This window comes from Lathamus discolor, chromosome 15 (assembly GCF_037157495.1).
Source record: "Lathamus discolor isolate bLatDis1 chromosome 15, bLatDis1.hap1, whole genome shotgun sequence".
NCBI lineage: Eukaryota > Metazoa > Chordata > Aves > Psittaciformes > Psittacidae > Lathamus > Lathamus discolor.
The window spans coordinates 1,946,244-1,971,022 of record NC_088898.1 but is presented as its reverse complement, the minus strand read 5'-3'; the positions used below and the strand labels follow the sequence as shown (position 1 = coordinate 1,971,022).

At 45.8% G+C, this 24,779-nt stretch overlaps 1 protein-coding gene across 6 annotated transcripts in view; it reads right to left on the bottom strand.

Moving 5' to 3' along the window:
* Window positions 1-24,779, bottom strand: part of GSN (gelsolin) — a 30,290-nt gene extending 5,511 nt beyond the window's left edge. Inside the window, exons 1-11 of one of the 6 annotated variants that reach the window (XM_065695901.1) lie at window positions 24,484-24,779; window positions 20,933-21,109; window positions 5,959-6,160; window positions 4,899-5,053; window positions 3,613-3,774; window positions 3,252-3,401; window positions 2,931-3,020; window positions 1,900-2,032; window positions 1,365-1,453; window positions 629-844; window positions 35-168 (exon numbers count right to left, since the gene is read on the bottom strand). In XM_065695901.1, the coding sequence (XP_065551973.1) occupies window positions 35-168; window positions 629-844; window positions 1,365-1,453; window positions 1,900-2,032; window positions 2,931-3,020; window positions 3,252-3,401; window positions 3,613-3,774; window positions 4,899-5,053; window positions 5,959-6,151 (1,322 nt within the window). In that variant the 5' untranslated portion in view covers window positions 6,152-6,160; window positions 20,933-21,109; window positions 24,484-24,779. Of the gene's footprint in view, window positions 1-34; window positions 169-628; window positions 845-1,364; window positions 1,454-1,899; window positions 2,033-2,930; window positions 3,021-3,251; window positions 3,402-3,612; window positions 3,775-4,898; window positions 5,054-5,958; window positions 6,161-7,350; window positions 7,705-10,843; window positions 10,866-18,486; window positions 18,543-18,839; window positions 18,861-19,109; window positions 19,187-20,932; window positions 21,110-24,483 lie in introns of those variants that run through there. The other 5 variants (XM_065695902.1, XM_065695904.1, XM_065695900.1 and 2 more) reach the window with 5 other exon arrangements.

Sequence of the window (24,779 nt, the reverse complement as noted above, 5' to 3'; positions counted from 1 at the left end):
TGTTTCCTGACTTGCATCAGGAAAACTCTCTTACCAAGTGTAAATGATCTGTCCCTGTTTCCCAGCGTGCTGGTAGTTGTACAGGATGATGTAGCTGTCCCCTCCATAGAACTGGCCATAGGTCGAAGGATCCACTGGCACTTTTTCTGAGCCTTCTACTCTCCAAATCTAGAAAAGGAGCAGAAATATTCCGAGATCAACGTGACAGCAGAATGAGCACTTTCCGGACAGGGCCTCACGAAGCTTGCAGTCCTGCAGCACCATCTGCTGGGGAACGCTGCTAAAAGCCTGGAATTCGACAGCCGGCAGGCGGGGCTGGGCACCTCAGCTTATCTTCGGCTTTACTGGAAACTTCTCAAGTCTAACACTGGCTTTGACCTCTCTGTGGGCTTTTGGACGGGACTCAGCCCTTTCAGCCTTCACCACCGCTTCTGTGTGCAAATGCATGTGTCCAGATACACGAGGTAGGAGCTCTGAGACGATCACCCATCACACTTGTGATGGCAACAGCAAGAATAACAAGGAGGAGGAGGAATGAGGAGAAGTCTGGGTCCATTCTTGCAGGAATGCCACCAAGCAGCAAAGAAAATTCTGGAAACCTTCTCAAAGGGATTTTAACACTGCTCACCTGTTTCCTGCCTGAGCCATCATCCTCCATCCCGTGCTGGGCAGCCATGGCCTTGGAGGTGTGCAGAGTGGCAGCATCGAAAGGTACCTTCTCGATCCTGGCAACACGACCAGACACATAAGCCTGTCCCAGTCCTTCTGTCTGGTCCTTGTCCCGCCAGTTCTTGAAGAATTGCTTAAACAGAGGTGTCTCACCACTCTCAGGGAGGACTTGGATCTGAAACAAATGAGCCAGCCCATCAGGAGCCAGTGTTACTCAATCTTTAAGCCTCTGTGTAACTACACCTGGAAGGTGCAAACTATCACAACCACCAATATGGGTCTCAACACACTACAGGGTGCAGAGTCACAACTCAGAGTTAGTCTGAGTTCTAAGAAGGCTGAAGGGGTGTTAAGCATTTAGAATGAGCCCCCTCAGAACAAGAAGGGCAAGTTTATCTACAACTTCTCTTTTTCACTCTTTGGAGAGAGGTCATGGAAAAGAAGATCTTTTCCAAGAGGAAGAAGTGTTAAATAGTAGTTCTATTGGGGTCAATGCTACTTCTAGGACAGTGTTAGCCCAGGAGCAACACTGCAGCATCGCCCTGCAAAAGAGCAGATCACCCAAAACAGGAGCTAGTTGAAAGACTGCTTGTGACATTTCACATGAGCTGTGCTCTGGAGTCAGTGGCTTGTGTGGCAGAACAGTAGCCCCAGTGCTGCCTGGGGATCAGCCATAGGGGGGCTGCATGTCCTACCTGGGTGTGTTTCGGGTAACCCATCTTATCAATGAACTCAGAAGCTGTTTTCAGCGCTGCCTTCTTCTCTTCAGAGTTGGCACTCTTGCCTTTAATGAAAACAGAGAGAAAAGAGGTCAAAGTTCTGCATAGCCAAAGAAGAAACTGTCCCAGGAACCTTTTGCAACCTTTTGAGCAGAAGGGCTCAGCCTTCCAGCCACATGATGCCACATTGAACAATTGTCATTTGCTATCTCTTTTATGCCTTTTGTGGTGGCTGAGAGCCCACAATTGCCTTTCTGCTTATGATACAGTCTTTTTCTTCCTGGTTCCCAGGACCCTCACTTTAATTCTCTACACTAAAGATCCTGTACCTCAGCACCCAGCATTTCAGATGAGAGTGCTGTTCTGAGATACTTAATGCTATCCAAACTTGCCCTGAAAGCACCACCACCATCAGATGTACACCCCTTCCCAGCTTGAAAGAAACAGGGACTGGTAACTGGATGAAGATCCTGTGCATGTATAACCAGCTTCGCCTGCATTTCTGTGGTACCTTTCCAAACGAAGATCTTTCCATCTGTGCCATGGTCCAGAATGAAGCAATCATCTGTGTTCAGGGCTGCCTGGGAGAAGGGGTTCTCATCTGCCACCAGGGAGACTGCCATGTTGCCGGCCCCATTGGAGACCTGTGACAGCAGAGCACAGAGATCGGATAAGGCACCGTCCGTTTGCCTCCAGCTCTATGGCCGTAGTCCAGAACTTGAAGAGCAGAAGGGAAATAAATTTAAATGCATTGGCTGCTTCAGGCACCATTGTTTTGCAAACAGGATACCTTCCACACAGCAGCAGTATGACAAAAACATAACACTTACTCTTAAGATTTCAAGTATTTCAAGCAAAGCAGGGGGGACCAAAGAAAGATTGATCCAAAATGGCAAAGATCTTTGGTGCACAAGCCAAGAAATAGCTACTAAAGCAAACCAACTGCATTCAAGAACTGGAGGGGACAGTCTTGGTAACTGTGAACAGGCCTCCCTCTATCAAGTGGGTTTAACAGTCTGAGCTCCTGCACTTACTAATGGATAAAGATCCACATTAGAAACCATCTTTGCAGATATTCACATGAATAGATACTGCTGCAGAGAAGACTTGGACACTCTTCTGCACTTATACCAGCTGATGGCAAATGTTGCCTTCGAAGTCATTGCTTTATCATGCTCAGTGGATGTAGAAAGGGGCAGACCCTGGTTTCTCAGGCTCACTATTTCTAGTTCTATCCTGTCATCTTCCTAACACAATGCCTGATAACACAAAGGAAAACTCCCTTTTTTCCCCATTCGTTTCACATTCTACCTTTCCCTCAAAAATTCCCACTGTCCCACTACAGTCAAAGGTGGTGACAAAGACAACAGAAATCCTGTGGGTATGCAGTGAACATAAGCACGGTTCATACATAAAACCTCATAAAAAGCTAACAGCAGAGTGAGGCAGAAGTAGGACTTGGGTTAGTACAGCTCCTCTCTGCTATTCCACCTCCACTGAATTGCACAAGGATCACCCCTTCTGCACAAGGTTATTTGGTACCTTGTAGAGCTTAGCCAGCTTTCTGTTGGCTGTATCAATTTTGGCATCATCAGGAACTCCTGCTGGCAAACTGGGCTTTGGTCCCAGAACCTGTGAGAGAGAGAAAAACCATTACCAGCCAGTCCACGAGGATCTCTGCATCCCAGGTACTCCAGCCACAACACACGGAAGAAGCTTCTAGATCAACAACAGCAAAAATACTCTGATGTCCCGGCATCTGCATTGAGTGTTTATACCACTAACTTCATATGACTGAGCCCATCTTCCCTTCCACACCCCACTCTTCCCCCTCCAGCACAGACAAATGGAGAAGTGAATAACCTGAAGCATTTCCTCCCGCTCTGATCCTTCCTCTGAAACATAGACCTTGGCACGACCATTCCGCTCATTGTCCCGAATCCCCTTGGCCAGCACAGTGGCCTTCAGCCGTTCCTGGCGGTTGCTGTCAGAGCCACACCACTGAAAGATGTTCTGAGGGAAAAGAGAAAGACCATGTAGCTGTCAGAGCATTAACAACCCCTTCTCTAGAGGAAAAGGGAGCATGGCTGGGTCTGAAAGATGTGAGACTGGCTAAAGAGTGTTTCAGAATGCTCAACAGTGGGGAAAAAGGTCCTTCCATGAACTAACCAGACATCTCCTGCCCCTGGAAGTCAGCTAAACCTGGCTGTCCTGTGGTACTTACACTGCCGAGGTCAAGGATGAAACAGTCCCCTCTGTTGAAGCTCTCCCAGGTCACAGGGACCTCTGTTGCTCGGACTGCTCGCCTGCCCTTGACCTGCAGGAGCCTCTGCACAGTCACTTCATTGGGAACCACGTGTCTGAAGCCAGAAGCCACACCACCAGCCTAAGGGAAAGCAAAAGAACAATTCATACTGTGCTGTGGCTTCAGAAAAGATGAAAATCCTACTGATTTGGTACCGGTGAGCAGGTTTTGCCTTTTGCAGGGAAGGGGAGCAGCAGCAGAGAGAGCTGGTGTGGTCAGGCTGATCTTTTGAATAGCATATATCTACCAATACATCCCAGCTATCCATTCCCATAGTGCATAAGGGACACCGACACAATATAGGTGGAGGTCTCCAAATTTGAAGATCATTACAGTAAGCTGAGGTAGTAATAGGATTTAATAGGACTGGTGGTGTGAAGAGTGTATTTCCATGCATATTATGTGTCCTCCCCTAGCAGTAATTATCCCAGCCTCAGAATTCACCTCTACTGCTAAAGAGACACTTGGAATTACTCATCAATGTGGGACCCATATCAGTTATCCTCAAAAAAAGCACAACCAAATTCAAATGAATGAAAATAACAACAAACAAGTGGCGAACACAGAAACCAGAAAGACCAGGAAAGTGTTAGACATGAGGAAATGTCAGCACTTCGCAAGAGTCTGACCTGATATCACTTCCCTCGTGCCACTGGGTTCCTAACGAACCAAACTATTCTTGATTGTTTGTTTTGACTTCTTCTATCCCACTTTACTGCACTGGCATCAACAAGTAACTCCCACTACTATTCGCCTGCTTTACCAAAGCATTATGTGTGCTAAAGAAGTGGGCTAAGCAGAGAATAAGGTTGGGAAGGTCAAACTCTCTTATACAAGTGGGAAGATACTAAATCTACTGGGTGGGCGTTTCCCAGTAACTCGGATCGCTGTTTCCTAAACTCATTCCAGACGCTGTGGGACTGTTCTTTCCTCTGCTTCTCGAAGGAAAACAAAACCTCGATTCCTAAACTTTCCTGGGGCTTTGCTTGTGTATTATTCATTCAGCCAAAGCTCTCCCACTGGGATCTGCTGTCCTCCACCCTGTCAGCTCCAGCTTATTGAAAACATCTGGTTTGAGAATGGCTTTTAAAAGCAACTGGAAAAAGGGCAATTCTCATTCTCCTGAGAACTGGGCAGTGGGCAGGATGCCATTTCTTGCAAACTGGATTCAGCCTGGTTGTGTAAAGACCCCAGTCATCACCTACCTTGTACTTGATGCCAGACTTGAAGTACCCCAGGAAAGTTGAGGACTCGTGGCCTTGCACTTCCCGATGCTGAACAGCTTTTCCGTGAAGGTAGTCATCCATCTGGACAGTGAATATGGCAGCTGCTCCACGCTCATCTTGAGAGCTTTCATCTCCTAAGAAATTAAAAGGCAACAGCTTGGAGGGAATGCAGGGATTCTGCCTCTACATCCAGCTGTGCAAAACACCTGGGAGAAGGCAGGTTACAGGGAAGGTCAGTTTCCACTAAGACCTGCAGAATAGCTATTTCCAAGCTTTTCTAACAATGTCCCCAAACAGCTGTATAAGCTCTGTGTTTACTGGCAGGCTTGCAATGTCATCATAACTGCTGCAGCCCCAATGCTTCACAGCTGCCTCTTTGACAGGCATCATTCACTTTTTTGGCCATTTTACCCTGTCTTGGAAGGAAACTTGCTATGGAGCAGACAAATGAATCCACAGGAAGACATTATCAGGTTTTATGAAGGCTGTATACACCACTAGGATACCAGTTCCACCAGTTCTGGAGCTCTTTGATGTGGAAAACCTATTGACAGATGGCAGATATGACAATCCACCATGCAAGTATCTTACCCAACTTCAACTGTGATATTGTCAGAGTCTGGTTTTGCAGGAGGAAGCTTTGCCATGTTACACAGTGACATTTACTGCAGAGGGCCAGTTAAGGAGGTCTAAACTGCAGGGGGAAAAATCCCAGTCATTGTGTCAGGAGGAAAACAACTGAACCCCATCCTTTCCAACAGAAAGGATTTCAGCCACCCCTTCATCTGAGATCTTGTCTGCTCCGTGAGCCTCTGTCATCTTGATCAGAAAAAGCTATTTCCAGGTACAGAAATGACTGTACTCACTGTTGCACAAACCATTTCAAGTATTTAAGGCAAGTTGCACTATAAAACTGCATTCTCACCGTGCTGCCAGTTCTGCTTTTTATCTCCTTGGGTAACACCAGATAAGGCTGGTGTAGTAAGAGGAACAGAGCTTACTTTGGGCTCCTGCAGCAGGGGCATTCCACCAGACCTACCTAACCAGAAGTGCAGGTCGTACTGGAGGTTTCCGCTCCGCTGTTTGATGGTGTTCAGCACCAGGTAGGAATCTCCTGTGAAGAAGTCTCCATACAGATTTTTTGGCACTGGTACCAAATCAAATTTCTCAACCCTCCAGATCTGCAGGCCGGGTTCCTTCCCAGCCTTTGCAAACTCAGCGTGTTCCACCATGCTGACAGGCTGGGGACAAGACAGAGAATGCTGTTCAGTATGCATAGTATGAGGAGGTGCATGTTTAAATCATAAACTTCTGATCTCGTAAGTATTGTTCCAGACAAAAAGTGCAAAGTTTGCTTTTCTCTTGCATTAAATTTTGACAAAAGTAATAAAAAAAAGCAGGGGAGGGGGATATCCCTCTCAATCTTCACTTCCAATCAAGTCTAATTCCTGGCTTATTCCCGACTTACTCTTTCCTAGACTCTTTTCTCTGTTGTTTTATTTTTCTACCTGCCTCTTGATTTTACTCTATCTACTTTCTTTACTAATTTATAGCTTTCCAGTATGGCACATAAGTGAAAGACTAACTCCCTTGCTGACTCTTCTTCCTATAAACACCGCATGGCATTCAAGACTGTAGGAAATAAACCGCTTTTACCTCTGCCTGTCGTACATCTCGCACAGGCATTATTTACAGGTTTCCTAAAACCTGTGTGATTTTACCCAGCTCTTCCTGGAAGATGTTGTGAATCCCATCAAAGAGCTGGGTAATTCACAGGTTGCTTAATCTCTTCTGCCATGCTACTTCAGTACTTCGGTGTAACTGCTGCCTTCTAGGAACTAGGTATATACACAATACCCTGTCCTAAGGACACTGCAATTTAGGTTTAGCATGTACATTGTCATACTTACACAATGTATTAACAAGATGCAATCCTGTTTTTAACAAACATAATGAGCAGTTTTCTATATTAGAAAATAATTCGCTCTGGTAACAGTGAAAGGAAATAAAACATTTCTGTTGTATTGCAAAGGAAGTTTGTCTGTACATCACAGCATGCCTTGGAGTGTCAGACAACAGGGAATGAAAATACATTAGAAGCATCCAGGATTTTGACAAAGAAGATAGTTCACAGCAGCTGATGGACAAAAGTACAATATGCTCAGGTTTCAAGGCAGAAATAAAGAGTGTTACAAACTAGAAAGCAAAATAGCAAGTAAGCTACCAAAGTGATTCTTAAGCTGAAATCGGGTATCTAAGATGGAAAGTAATGAACTTTATCATCACGATTCCAGCCACGCTGACTTCATTTCTCCCGAATTCCCATTACATTGGACAAACTCCTTACAAACAGCTAAAAGAGAGAGTGACTCTTACAAGTAACAGAAAAACAGAAGTTTTTCAATGTTTAATTGTGACGTTAATCACTTACCACAGCTGAAAGCACAACAGCTGCTGTAACAACATATCCAAGCCCTGCAACAGACATGGAGCTAACACAGCTCAGCTTCAGAGCCACTGTGCAGAAAACGGTGAGGAAAATGTAACTGAAGTCCTGTTTGCCCATTTCTAACAGTAAATGGGCTTCTCCCTTCTCCCACAGAAGCTGTAGGGAGCCCCTCTCCTGCTCCCTCCTCTTGCTGCTGCGAAGATGAACCGCAGAAGCCAATCTTTTATCAGGGACGAACACACCCACCCCCTCTGCGATACAGGGGCGTAACATGTTTGTGCAAACAGTCCTCTTGGAAGTCTCAGAGACTCCTTCAGCCATTTACAGATGCCTAATCCCAGTGGGCAATAACTCCAGACAATATGCTATCCATTACAGCCAACACTGCGATTGCATTCGAACAAGCCAAACATCTAGTCACAGGGCCAATGAGAGAGGAAGAAATTAAGAGAGATCAGCAAGAGAAGCAATATTTTGTCAGCTGAAAGCTGGAAAGTTGTTGGGATGCAAAGGAACAGAAAGGCTGTTCCAGATGGCAAGGGCTGCAGAGAGGTTGATTTTGGAGATCAGAAGAACAGAGCAGCACTGAAAGGATACAAGTGAATAACCCGAGGGTGGAGGGAATACACCCTCATCTCTCTGAACTTCTCAGAGCAGCAAGAGGTAAAATTTGGCATGTGCTTTGTGTATCTGCACTGGAATGCAATCACCACACAGGCTACTGTCAGAGTAATGCACTGAGGGGTTCTGAGATGGAATGGTTTATTTCAGCTCACATGTTAGCAAAAGGGCAACAGAAGTCTGGGTGGTGACAGAACAAGAGCCAATTCTGTAATTTCACAACCGAATATTTCTGAGGGTGTAGCAAGACCCCATGACAGGATTAGAACAGCTTTCAAACCTATTCAGTTCAATGTAGTCACAGCACAAGATGGCTGATGGGGGCAAAAATGATGTGCTGCCAGTAAAGGGCTTGTGCTTCCAACTGTCCCGCGCTTCAGCAACCAGTCTGCCACATTTCCCAAGCGTCAGTAGTAAACTGTGTGGTGAACTTCCCACTCTAACAGCCCAGGAACAGTCGGCCCTGTGCTCTTACCAAGGATGGAAGGACTCTGCGAGGTGCATCAGGGTGTCTGTGATGCAGCACCCACCAAACATTGCACAGGGACCTCCCCAGACCAGCTTTCTGGTATGTGGCTATGAATACGCAGGAAGGTCAAATGGGAATGATAGCAGCAACAAACTAATGCCTACAGGAGTTGTGCTGCTGGTTACTCTCGTGTTCTTAACACACCCAGGAATGAATTATTGACAGTCTGAGGTTCCCACTTCGAGAATCAATCAAAAGAAGCCTAAATGAGAAGCCAAATCCCGCACCTGCAGAAGTCCACAACAAAACTTCCATGAAGGAAAGAGCAGCCCCACTTTGTGCTTTCTCCACTCTCATTGAGAATATTTTCCTTCTCTCTCCCATTAGAACACTCTGCTTCTCTGCTGTCCAAACTGATGCAGTTTGTTTTGAAATGGACCTTGGCAAACTCTGATTTAGTCAATGCACATTTGAAAATGTCACTGGAAATTCTCAAACTGAAATAGATCACAGAAACAATGGCTTAGTCTTGCTGGTGTTTCCAAGCCTGTGAAGGAAGTTCAGCATGTCAGAGGTCCGAGACCCAGGGAAGAAAATGTTGGAACCCTCACTCAGGGAATCCAGCTGGGAAAGACTTCTGCAGCTGCAGCACACCCAAAGCAGGATGAGTGGATTGCACAACACTGGAAAGAGATGGGTCCCTTCCAAATGGAAAAATACTTCGGACTTTTTATTAATAAACACCTGTATAGTGCCACACTTGGGCAAACTTCACAGACCGAGGGCCAAAAGACTGGGATAATCTTTGTTAGGATCTCCTTCTAGGATATATTGTAATCTGCAAGTATATATTTAAAAGCATATCATATTTTGGAAAACCAATTTATTCGGTCTTATCATTAACTTGGCGTTTTCTGTATCTTGCCCTCAGTCCAAGCCTGCATTGCTGCAGAGTGTAAATCTGGGCAAAAAGAGGGCGTGAGCACTGCAACTGATAAACTGCATTTTATCGTGTTCTTAGTAAAAACTAGTGTGAAACATATTTGAAGGGAGGAAGTGGAATATACTCCAGCAGCTGGGATGGTTTATTATTGCTGTCAGCAAATGGTGCGTTGTTAAACCAAGCCACAGCAATCTGTGCTCTGGCTGTTTTAGTGAGGGCATATGCCAGATGGAATTGCCAGGACCATACCAAAAAGGATGTTGTGTTGGAGACTTGGTAAAGGGCATGTTTCAAGCTGATGTTAATAAAACTGTCCAGCTTAGTCACAGAAAGGATGCTCTGCAGAGCCAACGTCTTATGCAGAGGAAAGTTATTTAAGGAAAAAAAGGATAGGGCTTGGACTACAGGATTTCAGTGCAGATGGACCAGCTAAATGACACTTGGTTGCACAATGATAAAAACAAGAACTTGAGAAAAGAAGTCCAATGATTTGAGCAAAAGTGGAAGAAAACAACTTATTATGGTATCCAGATGTGCAGTGAACTGAGTCACGACAGGCCCAGCTGAGAATGCCACAACATAGAGACTGGCCTATAGGCACAGTTACAAGGATACACCCCCTATTTACCAAGCACAGAACACAGGAGGTTGTAGGTGAGGGGAGCTGACGCTGTGCCAAGGTCTGTGTCTGGCTCACAGGTCAGTGTCAGAATTTAGAGGCTGCTTCTTCAGGGAAGTGTTAAATGATTTTCCTGAGGTTGGAAGCTGCTGCCTCAGAGAAAATGTCACAAACCTGCTCTAGTGGAAGGTGTCCCTGCCCATGGCAGGGGGGTGGAACTGGATGAGCTTTAAGGTCCCGTCCAACCCAAACCATTCCATGACTGTGATTTTATGAAAGGCACAGAGACCATGCAGTCCCTCTGCTCAGCAAACCGGACACTGTTGCCCCCTTGCGCATCCTCTCTGCCATGGTGCTGTTGAAAGCCCTCACAGCTGCTGCTTCCACTACCTGGATGGGAAATTGGAAAGGAAGTGGAAAACTGCTGGCAAAAATAGTGTTTAAAAAAAGAAATAAGTGCAGTAGTACATTTAAATAGACTCAGCTGTAATAGTGGCTATGTATTATGAAGGAAAAAGGCAATTTAAGTAGTATTTACATGAAACAGAGAAACCGAGAAGTCTGATCACTACAACATCCTGGTTTAAATGCAACAGTGCTTGTAGGGGCAAGAGGCTTCTTTTCGTTTATCCCACAATGCATCAGAAAGAGACCTCCGTCTCCCTCACATTCAAAATGAAGTCCAGCAGTTCACCTCCTTGCAGCTTTTATTCACTAACTGGCTGCTTACATGAGAAAAATTAGCATAACATTCCTTATGGAGCTACAGTTGATTTATGGCAGTTCACCCACGTATATACCCACAAACAAGGTAAGGACTTACCTGTACAGGGCTGCTCAGCAAAGCTTGGCTGAGCTAAAGGAGACTGAAAGAAGTGGTGGGAGAGCAGAGCACCATGCGGTTGTTCTCATGTACAGCTCCAGTGTCTAGTTCATGACAGGTTCAGATAATTTGTCTAAACTCACTGCATAAACAAAGCTCACACAGGAAGCTCTGCAGCCAGCACAATATTACACCACAGAGTATCTAAACCACCTGCTGCTTGCTTCTGGAACCACTTTTGCATTTCTAGAGGGCAAAGGCTGTTCTTTTATTTTAATGGATAATGCTTACAGAGCACCAAGATAACTTGCAAATACAGATTGAACTGCTAAAATATGGAGGGAACAGTAAATCTTAGTAGAGTCTGTATCCACACTACAGTCATGCTGCAAAAATGCTTCTTGTGCACCAATCCTTATTGTACCTCGAGGGCAGACATTTGCATTTCCACCAGCTAACTCTCTCCTTCCTGCTATTTATTTGCCAAAAATTGCCAGGAGAATTCAGGCAGCTCCATAGAAATAATATATCTTCTCAGGAACAGAAAGACTCGCTTGCCTCCCAGCATTCCAGGCCTCCTATATCAAGAGCCAGAAGCAGTAAATCGCCACTGTATTTCTGCTGCAACAACAGGAAAACCATAAGTCACTGTGTTTTGCAAGCAGTTCAGTCCTACTGGCACCATCAAGACCAACGAAATCAACAGGTTGCAACACTCCAAGAGTAAGAGCTGCATTCTCCAGACCACCATCTGAAATAAAGACACTGAAAAAACCAAATGAAGTTATTTGCTTGCTTCAGGTTTAGCTCTACGCTGTAGTAGAATCTACACTTTCTGACTACCCACATGGCCATTTGATTTTAGTCTGATCCTTCACCAGACCTGTAAAAACTGGGATGAATTTACAAGGACTGGGAGAGTGAACACTACAGAATCATTCAAGTTCTGACAATAAAAAACTCCGGACATGATGCTGCACAAAACAGAGAAGGAAGGTAATTCAGCACAGTATTAACAGCTGATGACAGTGCATAGTAAAAACTGAGATAGTCATCTGTTCCTTATAGCCTCTTGCCAAAACAGTATGCATTAAGACTAACTCCTAGTAACTCTACAGTAGACCACTGAAAATAAACCTGGTAGGACTTCAGCTTTATTGCCAAGGTGACAGGCATTGAGAAATACCTAAGATAATAGATCAGATCAGTTTTCAGTCTTTAAAGAGCCCTAAGTTCATCTACCCATAAACCTAGAAACAAACCTTTCGCTTCCATGCCTCAAAGCGCGAGTAAACAAAGCTTATTTGGGACAAGACAACATGGGCATGGAGGAGCCTCCTCCTAACCTAGCCATAATGACTCCACAAGCTATTTCAGTCCCATGTATGAGAAACACAGTTAATGGCATTCCTAGCAGCTACATCTTAACAGACACTGCCAGCCACAAATCCAAAAATGCAACCTGGCATTCTCCCTTCAGCAGCTCCATTTAAAATACACATCTGATTCCAATAAGAACTCAGATCAACAGTCCCGGACACAAAGTACAGCATTATCTGCACAACTGGCAAGTAAGGTTTGCATTCATAAGTTAAAATTCCTCCTAAACCACTTTAGCAAATTAGAACACCCAGATGATTTACTGTTCACTTTTTCCAGCTGTTTGGTTGCAGTATGAGTCATGTCAGCTCTATTCTGGTCTCTACCTTTTGAATATGATCCACTTTGCAAACACAGAGGGTTCAATGCACCAAGGCTCAAAACTTCAACACAAAAGCCTGAGTTTCTTCTCAGTTGCAGTGATGTAAATTGGGCAGATTTTTACTTACACAGAAAACCTCTGGAGAATATCCAGGTCTCCCATCTGAAACACACCCAGAGACAATCTGCTGATACGATCACCTGCTTAAAGGCCCTACCCCAAGAGCATACGTGAGAGCTGAGTCATGCACTTAAATATACACAGCACAGGTAAGTGCGGAGCAGTGGAAACCACTGACTATCTTCATTCAGCTGTGAGCAAAAATGAATTTCTGAATTACACTCAGACACAAATCATTGTTCAGTGCTGAAAGCACGTCTTAAAGGAGCGCTTAATACAACCCATAAGACATAAGCCAGTGCATTAAAATATGACTACCAGCCCATATTATGTCCCGTAGAGAGATCTGGTGGTGACAGCCAAGACACACTAAGGGAGGCAGTGAAGACACGCCTGCGGTCAGCTGCAGGGAAATGACACAGATGTTCTTCCTCAAGTCACCAGGTCCTGACTGTGTACAGGGGAAACCATCTGCAACTTTATGCAAACTGGTTTTCTCCTGATAACTAGCCAATACATTCCCCTGTAGCACAGAGGCCTGTTCCACCCATTATCCACAAACCAGAGAACAGACTAATACATTACCAAAGAAGAAGGGCTGGAAACTAGAAGAGATGGCCTAAAATGAGTCCAAAAGGAAAGCACGACACATGGCCTTGCACTGTAGGTGTAGCACCAGACACAGTTGACCAGAAGGGACTTACAATAAGCCATTACTACGCGCACAACAAGGTCAAGAGAAGTACATGCAAATATTAGGGTTGAGTACATTTGTGAGTAAAACACACAGATGAATTTTTGTGTCATGCCACACTGATGCAGCACAGCACGTCCCAGTCCTACAGCAAGCCCTCCATGAGCCCAGGAGCCCAGGGTGACTCCACAGAAACCCTGCCACAGCGAGCTCCTGCCTTCAAAATCAGCTCCACACAGAACTTGCCTTCCCATCTCAAAAACCTCTCAGAAACATGAAGCAAGTCAGAATTAATAGAAATGAGTTCACTTAATATACATTTAATAATCAAAGTCCTGCTTCTAGGTCAGGGACGATGATCAGAACATGAGGCATGGGTGAGAGTTACAGCCGCTGCAGGGGCTTGGTACCTGCATTTACCTGCTGACAGGCAAAAGAGACAGACTGTTGCTATGATCAAAGCTTGCTCCAGTCCTGCACCCAGCACACACAAGTGCAGGCACCTTCTGCACATCTCAGGATCCCCCTCCTCCTCAGGAGCACTCACAGGAGACAGGACACCCCCATTTCACACATAGCGGTTTTGTTCACAAACACCCGCTTCTGAGTAAATCAACCTGGAGACACGTAGAGTTCTTACAGTTCCTCTTTCCATGTTGCTCTCAGTTCTCCTGGCACACACAGATGTGGCCACTGCATTGATGACTCTGGCCTGAAGAAACAGAACTTCTCACGAAGACTGTTCTCAGCTCCAAACACAGCAGCCACAATCCCTGTGCCAGCACCACAGCCTTGGCAGGAGGAGCGCCTGGCTCCCATCTCTGTTGTGCACACCACGAGAGGGCAATGCTATAAACAGACATGTCTTCTCCCTCATAGCAATGGCATTAATAGAGGAGGGTTTATTTTACTTATTTTTAGCAGGATTCAGGCTTCAGTGTTGAGGAACCACAAGCATTCTCAGACAGCCTGAAAGAAGAGAAAGTCCTGATGGCGATAGCTCCCATTGCAGCAGCCTCCATCCACCCTGAAAGATCCTGGTATGATTCATTTCCTCCAGTGTTTTAAAGATGCTGTTTTGAACTGTAGCTGTAATTTTTGTGTGTGTGGAAACATTCAGTAAATAACATATGTTTAAACTTTGGGTTTGGATTGCATCCCACTGACTGACTAGCTCCTAATACAAACAGTTGTCTCTCCCAATTGTGTTGGGACATCAGCAGAGATCAGTTCCAGCTCTTCAGGTTCTCAGTGGGAAGTAAATGAAGGACAAAAGAGGAGAGGAAGGGAAAGACTAAAAACACAGCATGCAGTCAGAAAAAAACCCACTCTGAAATGGGTAAAAGAAGAAAAATAATCTTCAGAGTCCATATGATCCCAAATTCTGATAAAAAAAATCCTGACAACCTGGTTGGAATATCCTGACTGAGGATGCTGTTACTCACTAAGTCCCTGTCCAATGCAAGATGGAGAAAAACAAAACACAATCTAAAACAAAGGCTGTTCTCAGAGGGGAGTGTGAGCAGGCAGAAATCCCCCAAAAACCAACCAAACTAACTGCTCCACCAGCAGCAGCACCACTAGCTCCCTCAGCAGTGTCAGTGATTCCACATGGCTATTCCACTCTGGCATTTTCAGGTTGCCAAGCACTGCAAAGAACCCCAGGAAAGAGCTGGTAGAGCTCTATTTAAGTCCACCAATGTCAGAGCTCTATTTAACCTTGTAAATGCATCATCAGTGGATAATCAGGGATAAATACCTGGCAATTCTGCCAAGAGTCCAACGTTTACTGTTAAAGGCTGCTACTTCCTTTCCTAACTTTTCTAACCATACCTTCCTTCACTGAGCAGGTGGGAAGTGCTGAAAGTTGACATCTTAAGAACACTGTCTGATCTGATTTCACCCATGATGGGATTTAACAGTGGCATATTATCAGGCAGCTCTATTCCAGTGCCTTGGACACACACTCAGTTCAGCAGACAACGTACTCTGTACCATGATGGATGTAACAGGATTTGTGGTACTGCAAGAAAAGCATTCCCTGCTACGACCAGGCAAGAGCAGCAGCGTAGCTGCATCTGGAAGGTACAAACATATCAGTATGTGTACAAAAAAGTCACCTCTTATACCTGCTAGGTTAGCATATTTCCTGCTAGGTATAAGAGGCCTGATGAATCTTCTGTGCTGTGGTGTACTGTTGCTATCAGGAAGCTGAAGACTAGAGGATGTAGTGTACTGTAAATCTGCCAATGTCTGTGACTTCTTGAAGCAGAGATGAGGCAGAGGCATATCCTGTGAAATCCAGGTGCAATAAAGTCTATTCAGACCCTCCTACCGCCAGTTCATTTACTCTTATTCTCCCCACTTTTTAAGGAAGTAAGTATCTTCAACTCAAGAAATCCCTCATCACATCAGTCCTCAACTGCCAAAAATCACAAGGATGAACCTGAGGAAAACTGCCCAGGCATTTTTCCATTCTCTGCCTTGTCTAAACATCTGCTGTGAGACGTCCCCAGAGACGGACACGGATGAACGAGCACGACAGCCTCTACTCTTCTGTACCCCAAGAACTGCATGTGACTATGTTGCCTTTCACAATGCCATTGTTTTGCGGAGCCTCCTGCAGAAACATACTTCACAAACTGACAAAACACAGTTTTAGGCTCAATAGCTGTGCACTATCCCCACCTAGAGAGTTTCTGTCTGATAGGGAAAAACAGTTCCAGCACGGCTCGCAGCTGAGAACTCCAGCAAGAGTATTGCTTTTATGGGAAAAGAATTAATCATCCAGAGCATTCATTTTGAATTCCCTTAGTCCTTCTTAAGGTCTGAAGCGATTAATGATTAAGAGACTGAAAAGACAAGGACTTGAGCTGATGCTGTGAGAAGCAGAACCAATGACACAACAGAAACACACAAAGAGATAAGCTGCACAAAAAAGAACTTGAGGTTTTCTTCTTAACGTAAAGCCTCAGTGACCTTTGAAAGAGTGGCTTTCACAAGACATCTTTTGAGTCTCGAGTTTAAGAGGATTCAAAAGAGATTACAAGTGGACATATCAACTAACAATATAACCATTTTCAGTTTAAGTTTTGAGAAGGGATATCAAAGACCTGGTTTGGAGACTCAGACAACCTTTTGTCAACAGAAATAATACCCAACCTGTTACTGACAAACTGTCTGTCTCAGAATCCTCTGCCTTTACATGGAAAGCATTTGAAGCAACCAGGCAGAGACATATTCAGAACTCGATTATTTCACACAGCAACTCCCAAGTGCTGCAAAAGCAAACAAAAACCAAGAGCAGCTGCTTCTTCCTAGAGAGCAGTTGGTTACTGTGCCTAAGCTACTTCGTAACTGTGTGTCAGCACATTCTGCTTTACTGCAACTGATCTGCAACTTGATCACTTCAGCTCATATTGAAAAAAACAAGATAAGGAAAACCCTCACCCTGTTTCTTTTGGTGTCAGGATTCCGAAGCAACACTGGGAAACGGTTAGTTTGTGAAGCTCCATATTCCTGCGCAACACCCTCTTTCACACATGTGCTACTCAGTAGCAACACTAATGTCTGAGACCGGAATTAAAATGGAAAGCTTGTATTTGTAAAGTGAGTTGAAAGTAGATATAAATCTGGGCAATAAAATGCGTCACAGTGCTATTCTAAGAATGGTTTAGTTCCCACTGGGACTCTCTAAAGCACCCAACCTACAATAAAAAGTTATCTGAACATGGGGTGCAGGGAAGCACTGGCTCAGTCCATGTCCTGGAAAACAGCTCGCTGCTGCTGCTGCTTGCCCTGCCGGAAAGCTCTCAACTCTCCTCTTCAGAGAAGCACTTAGTGACATGACTGACCACGCTTCGAACTCAGCAAGTGGCTGAAGCACTCAGCACAGAAAGTAACGACAAACCCAGCCTCGCACTGGAACACGTCAGCAGCCAGGCTTTCAGCTGGAGCTGGCAGCAATCCCCCTTGGTAACATTATCAAACCATGAGAGCTGGTTGTGGATCGCTATCTCACATCCCTGCTCTGCCGATGAAAGGAACAAATTCACAAACGGGTTGGATTTGTGCCTGTAAAATCAAAGCTGAAACTAGCAGTACCGTTTTTGCTTTGTCACCCTTTAGACATTCAGAAGCAGCCAAAGATTGATGGCTGATTCAATTTCCCCAGTGTTTTCCCCATGGAACTGGAATTTCATCCAGCTGGAGAAAGCCTCCACTCTTCTGAGAGCAGGAGACGCTCTCCTGGGGACACTGCAGGGACTCAGCTCTCACTAAAGCAAGTTGTTACCTAAACACTCAGATAACCACTGGAAAATCCCTTCCCTTATTTAAACATGCAACATATAAGAAGTTCACCATCCACCTACGTCACCAATGCAACGTCTACAATTCCTGCCCTATCTTCACGCTGAATTCCAGTGAAATCCATGGAGCTGGACTTCTTACTGCTCCAGCAACTCAGTCCTGTGGCGGGGCCTGTCGATGGTACAGATAAACTAACACTGGCACCCCAGGTTGGTGCATATACGCAGAGGTTGGCTTTCCCATTATCCACCCGGGAGTTCAATCCGGAGCCTGAAACCACACCTAACACACACGGATCGGGGCGAGCAGCAGCTGTGAAACAGGGTTGAGTACTGCTCCTGTCTGCAGTTAAACCTGGGTTAAACTTGGATCTCTCACCTCGTAGTAGGGATTATGGAACAAACTATCTCACAGACAAGATGAGAGAAGCCAGCTGCAATAGCCAAGGTTGTGCGAGACCTATTCCTCAGTACTCGGGTTTCACTTCCTTTGCCCAGATGGATGTTATATACTGAATTCTGTAAAACAGTTTGAGAAACCCGAAGGATGTGTAAGGAACCCCCAACCCCACTCGGCTCCAGAGTAAGACACCCTCAGCTGAGCCATGCCAGACCCCAGGAAAGGAAAACTTTCACTGATAAACTTGCATCATGCAGAAAGTTGGTAGTGGAAAATGGAAATTGTAATGATCAGTAAGAAAAATAGGAGACTTGAGGGGAAACAATGCCAGTATCATCCTTGTTAGCAAAGTTGGGGTTTTTTTACATCCAAAAGCATTACATTCAAAGCAGTTTTATTCAAAGAGGATCTACTTACTAATGAGGCCTCCTTGAAACAAGTCATCCCCATAACTTTTTTTTTAAACACTCTTCCTAGGAAACATTTTAAATACGTTTTAAGTGCCTGTATTTTTTGAATTTCTACTCAAAGAGACTTTTCAAACATTCTTCCCCCCGGCAATGAACAACCCAGACAAACCCCTGCTGCTCCCACCACTAAGGGCCTTGCCCCTCTCACAAGGCACCCTCAGGCGGAGCGCGGAGCCGCTCAGCCCCGCTCCTCGGAACGCTCCCAGGGCCCAGCCCGGCCGCTCCGCGGTACCTCGGCCCCTCCTTCCCCTGGGTCTGCCACCGACACGCTCTCCGCCTCCACCGGGCGGGCTGACGCACCGAGCCAAGCTCTCCGAAGCACGGGAACTGTTACACTGAGGCACCGCCAACTTCGAGGCGTCGCGCTGCTGGAGGGGCCGGAGCCCAGCCGCCGTCCCCGCTGATACCGCGGCAGGAAACGCTCCGAGCCGGGACCCAGCCGCCCGCTCCGCTCCTGCGCCGGGCTGCCAGCCCCGGGGCACCGCGCCCGCCTCCCCCCGCCGCCTTCCCTCAGCCTACCCGCGGCAGCCGGAGGAGCCCGGGGGAATCCTCCCTACGACCCGACCCTACCTGATGCCGGCGGTCGCGGAACAGAAGCAGCTGCCGGGAGGGGGCCGGGCGGGGCCGGGCGGGGCCGGGCGGGGCAGGGCAGCCTCGGGGGCGGACCACGGCGCGCCCCCGCCCTGCTGCGCGCCGCCGGGAGGCGCGGCCGCCGGTACCGGTCCGGAGCGGCCCCGGGTCGGAGCGAGGAGCGGCCCAGGCCCCCGGCTGCTGTTGTGTTGTACGCGTGTTACCCCGGCCTCCGCACGGCCCGGCCTCCCCGCTGCGCCGGGGCGGATGGAGGCAGAGGTTGTTCCTTCCTTCCCTCCCTTTCTCACACGCAGTGGGCAGCTCAGACACTGCCGGGAGGTGACAAGGCTCCATCCTGGTGCCCGGATGGGGAAACATCCCGCCAGGCAAATCTGGGGTTCCTGTACCCCTCATCTCCCTGCAGGCTGGCTGCCCCGTGCCTCCCTCTGTTCCCAGAGGAACAAGGAGCGCGTTGAGCCGGCCGGACAAAGCAGCTCTTCATTGCCGTGCCCTGGGAGGCTCAGTGGCTGCCTCCGCTCCAGTGGGGCGGTGGTGCTGGTTCTCACAACTGGGAGACAAAGCGGGAGGTGGAGGCACAGTAAGTGCTGTGAGGCCATGGCTGTCACCTCATGAGCGGCTCCCACAGGGCCACCCAAAGCCCTGGCTGCAGGATTTTGGTTGTGAGCACCCACAAGGCCAATGCCTGTTTGCAGGGCTGGTGTAGGATGCTGGCGGCTTGTCTCTGAAATCCAGTTCATAGAACCACTAGAATGGTTTGTGTTGGAAGGGTCCTTAAAGCTCACCCAGTTCCAACCCCCTGCCACGGGCAGGGACACCTTCCACTGGAGCAGCTTGCTCCAAGCCCCTGTGTCCAGCCTGGCCTTGAGCACTGCCAGGGATGGGGCAGCCACAGCTTCTCTGGGCACCCTGTGCCAGCGCCTCAGCACCCTCACAGGGAAGAACTCACTGACAAGATCAGAGGTATGGTCATGTTGTCATATCAGCCAGGAAAACCCCACAACAGCCTTCAAAAGGCTCATGCTGCTATTTCACAGACACTTCCATTGCTGTAACAGTATTTTGTTTGGTGCTAAGATATAAGCTACTCGCTAAATGACACATATAAGCCTGAACACAGCACTGAGGATTAACCTAAAGAACTGAACCAGACATAAGAATTGAAATGTGATCTCCAAAATAAGCCAGATAAAACCAATACAGCTCAGCTTTATCTCCAGTCAGGATAACAGGAGTCATGCTGAGCACTGACCCCAGCAGCTGGTGTCACACACACTTCCATTTTGCGCTTCCATTCCCTGCCATCAGTGAAATGCAACATTAACAGAGAGAATCCAGGTGATCTGCGTCTACTTACACCCCAAATACAGTTGGCACAAATTTTCTTATTAATCGGTTTAATTTGAAGCTTTGAGATTGCATATGTGCCAGGGAAAACATCATTTGGGATGACCTATTTGACAAGAGATGAAGATTTGAAAGAAATGGTACTAAAAAAAGATAAAGGAACTAAAAAAACCCAACACAATTGGCCACAGTGACATTTCTACAGACACCACAAACTGAAATGGTGAGATATGAAAGAAGAACTTAGCAACTCAAAATACAAATAAAGACCAATTAGTCACTTCAGACCAATCCAGTGTTATGTGATCAGCTCTCACAGAAGTGTATCTCAAAACAGTTCCTGAAAAATACCATGCTTCTGCTTTCTGTGTTTGCCTGCCTGAACTGGAACAAGGCCACAAGAAGTTGTGGTTCAGGGGAAGAGGACAGACAGACAAACCAACCCTGAGCAAACATACCTTCCTTTAGCTGCCTTTTTATTGACTGTGCTTCTGATGTGGAAGTTCACGTTCTGACAGTGTGGTCATTGGTGCTGCTGGGTGACAGATTTTCCTCCTGTAAGTGGTTGTTTTCTGTAGCTGCACTTCAGGGGTCATTTCTGTTGTGATAAGGCTTCTGCTGCACTGTTCTATTTCCTGTAGGATAAGCAAAGTTGTGTTAGTAATGGTGATACTGAGAACCTGCACTGTGACTTCACAGCGGCTGTTGTGGCTGCAGATAAGGAACTAGTGACACGTTATTTGACATTTCCTTGTCAGCCACACAGAGCATTCCCCAGTTTTTCATGCATACAGAACAGTGGCAGGCCTACAGCTGCTGTGATTTCCAGTAGGAATACGAAATGCAAAAGTCTTGCAAAAAAAAAAAACCCTAGTTGTTTAGCCCATTTCAAAGCAGCTTGTTGCAAAGGACTCACTGAGTGCGTCTCTTAGCACAGCTATAAAGCAGATATTAGTTGCATTCTGCTTCTAAAGCTTGTAATGTGCTTTCTTCATTCTTCATTGTCCCTTGGCATTTGGACTTAGTGATGCTAAAGGAGGTGTTTTGCCCAAGTGGGGAGGTTAAAGCCAGCATTCTACTGCTGTCCTCAGTAAAAAGAAAGTGTTTTGAATAAGAAGTGACTGTAACTTTCTGTACCTTTCCATCCCACTTTCTTCTCGAATGCTGACATGTAATTTTATCATTATTTAAAAAGTATTTTACAAGGATGCATTCTAAAACAGGGAAGCAGATATTATAGATCATTGTATGTAATTTATGCCAAAAGAACAGACTCCTCAAACCTTCTATCAACTGTATTAACTCCAAGTCTTTACTTTTCCTGGGGTTTGTGGTAAAAAAGTAAATCCAAGAGCAAAGCTCATGTGACCAGAAAATTTGGCTGCTGTTCTTGCCAGAGACTTCAGAAAGAGACACGTAGAAAAGGCTTTTCAAGAGCAGGCTGATTTGACTTAGCAGGAATCCACAAGGAAGGGTGGGACGATAGACAGTGTCCCATCTCTAGTAATTTGGTATTGTTACCAATTTAGTGGGCTTTAATTACAGTTGTTAGGTTCTGTCCAGATGTTTAGAATGAATAGGCTGAACTCAGCCTTTTCTCAATAACTGTTGTTGCAAAACTCCCGCAGGCTTTCAAGCACTCACAAGAATAAAAGAATCAAAGAAGAAATACAGATGCCATTACTCGGTCTTCTGTCTTGCTCACATCTTTTGTGGACTTTACACTTTATAGGGATATTTGATAAAAGCATACAAATCAATTCAAAAGCAAGACCTTTAAAGTGAAGCTGTTTGCCTTTTACCATACAAATTAATGAAGTTTTATATGTTTGAGAGTTTCAGGTTAAAGACACCAATCTTACTCACAGTTGGGTAATGGCTTCTGGGTTCTTTGTTGCAGATAAGAAATAGCAATAATTATATTTCAAAACTGCTTTTCATTTCTGTTCAGAATTCAAATGTTCTCCACAACCCAAATGTCAGATTAAAGTGATTTTCAGAATTGTTCAGTAAAAAAGAAGATGGATCCCTCTGAAGATGGATGCCACTGGAGGGGGGAAGCGCTGCCCCATTAGTCTCACTGAGAAGACACCATGCTGTGCTTCCGCTGGGGAAGTGGTTCTGAGCAGGGTGACTAAACCCCATCGGAGAGCCAGACACAGTTTTTGTCTGCAGAGTGAAAGGATCAGGGCTGCTTGGAATTTTCCCTGGAAAAGAAGAAACCTCCCAAATGAGGTGCTCACACCCTTTGCAGGCTGTTGTCCTGTCTGGGGTGCCACAGGTCGCGGTGATGATTACCGGTCCCGAAGTCCATCTCAGCTAAAACCAGGAGAGCTCCCACCATCTGACCAACTCTGCCAAGGCTGAGTCACAGACAGAGAAGTAGCCAATGGATTTTTGTGTGATATTTTAACAATTTGGGGTTTATTATTTTTCATTTTCTTTAAACGTTACAGTATTTGTGTTACAAGAACAGTATTTAAGGAAATGGAAATAGCAAGTGCTTAAAGAAACTGTATTTAAAGATAGTGAACCCGACTGTTAACTGCACCAAAACAGATCATTTTCCATTTAAAGACTGCCTCTTGTGACAGTCATTCTCAGTGGCTCGTTTTGACCGATTTTTCTAGTAAAAGTCACTCATATAAAGTCTTGCAAAACTTGAAAATGGTTCTGTCATCTGAAGCTAGGACCCTGACAGTGACTGACAGCAGCTGTACCCCTGTATTTTGTAACTTTCTACTGACTCCTTGCTATTTATTCCTCAGAGATTTATTTATTATGTTGACGGGAGAAAAACAATCAATTTTGTTTTAATCTGTGCTTTTCACCCTGTGTCAGCCTTCTGTCCAGATGAGGTGAAGCGCAGCATCCAGCACCTCCCTGGTAGGGGCTGAGTAATATTTAGGGGTGGGCGATTCCCAAGGCACTCACTGCAGAAAGCAGAGGATTCCCTGTGCAGGGCTACACTAAGAGAATGGAATTAGTAATGTCATAGTACTGGAGATGGAAAGATATTCCCATAGGGATGTTAATATCTTTGGTGTGCTGCCTTATGGGAAGGTTCTGTCAATCTTGGACATTGATACACACAGAATTTGATGGTTTCCATAATGCGTGAGGCTGAAATAAAATCCTTATTGTCCTCCATTTGCCTGTTAGGAGAGGAAGTCACATTATTTAGACTCAATGTATTTGGGCAGGAAGAGCCATTAGCTGTTTTCAGTCACACTTAAGCCCTAATCAACTCTTAATTCTCCAACAAGTAGAATGCTTCCACTTGCTTTAATTGAAGCTCTTGGCTTGTGAGGCACTAAAGCTGACTAAAGCACCCTGTTCCTCCCCAAAAGCATAAATCATCGTTGGAAACACGCTGTGTGGCTGCCCTCTAGCAGCTCCTGTGGTAATTCCTCTTTAAACAGAGCTGTAATTACCTTTAACAGGTTTGTAGGCCCTAAAGCTTTCCAAAAAGAGCTTTTCTCAAAAGGAGTTTCAGTTAAACACAACGTAAAACTGACAACACGAACATGAACCTGCAATACCAGCGTGCGGACTTTGAGCATCTGGACTCGTTGTTTCTATACTATGTGCATGTCAGGAAAGTTCGGATGTTGTGCTGAGAAGCTGCGTAAGTTTATTGAATTGGAAATATAAAGAATCCTCCATAATGGTGTTTTTACACATTTTACACTGTTTACGCTTTGTTTTTCATGTCTCGAACCACCGATTTATACTTTGTTCTCCCACGAGCTGCGAGATTTGTGCAGCATCCTCCACTTTTAGGTCTTTTGCGTTTATACTATTTCAAAATCACAAGTGGTTTAAAAAGCCAATTTAAAAACAAATGAAAGCCAAAATTAACAAACTGGTTAAAGGATTTCACAGGGCATTGTAAAAGACACCAGATCTAACACTAATTTTACCGGGATCTGGGGATAGGAAGAGTTCTCTACAGTTCCTTAGAGACTTTGGATACTGGACTATGTTGGAGCATGGATGTCCTTCGTACCTGAACTTTGCCGGGATATTCCCGCTTGTGTCTTCTTCAGACATGGTGAGGTTTTGTCTTTGCAGGGGTTCTGAGGCAGGACAGGAAACATGGATAATCTAGAGATCACCTGATCCCAGAAGCTGCAGGACAACTCTAGCAGCTCGGAGGCAGCTGCAGGGGTGGTTTCCGCAGCGGGATCACCGAGGTCCGAAGCGATTCTGCCGATCCGGGCGGATCCGGGTCCCGTTCCCGTCGGGAGCAGCCGGGAATGCCGCGGGTTCCCTCAGAGCGCCGCGGGCACGGGGCGGCACCGC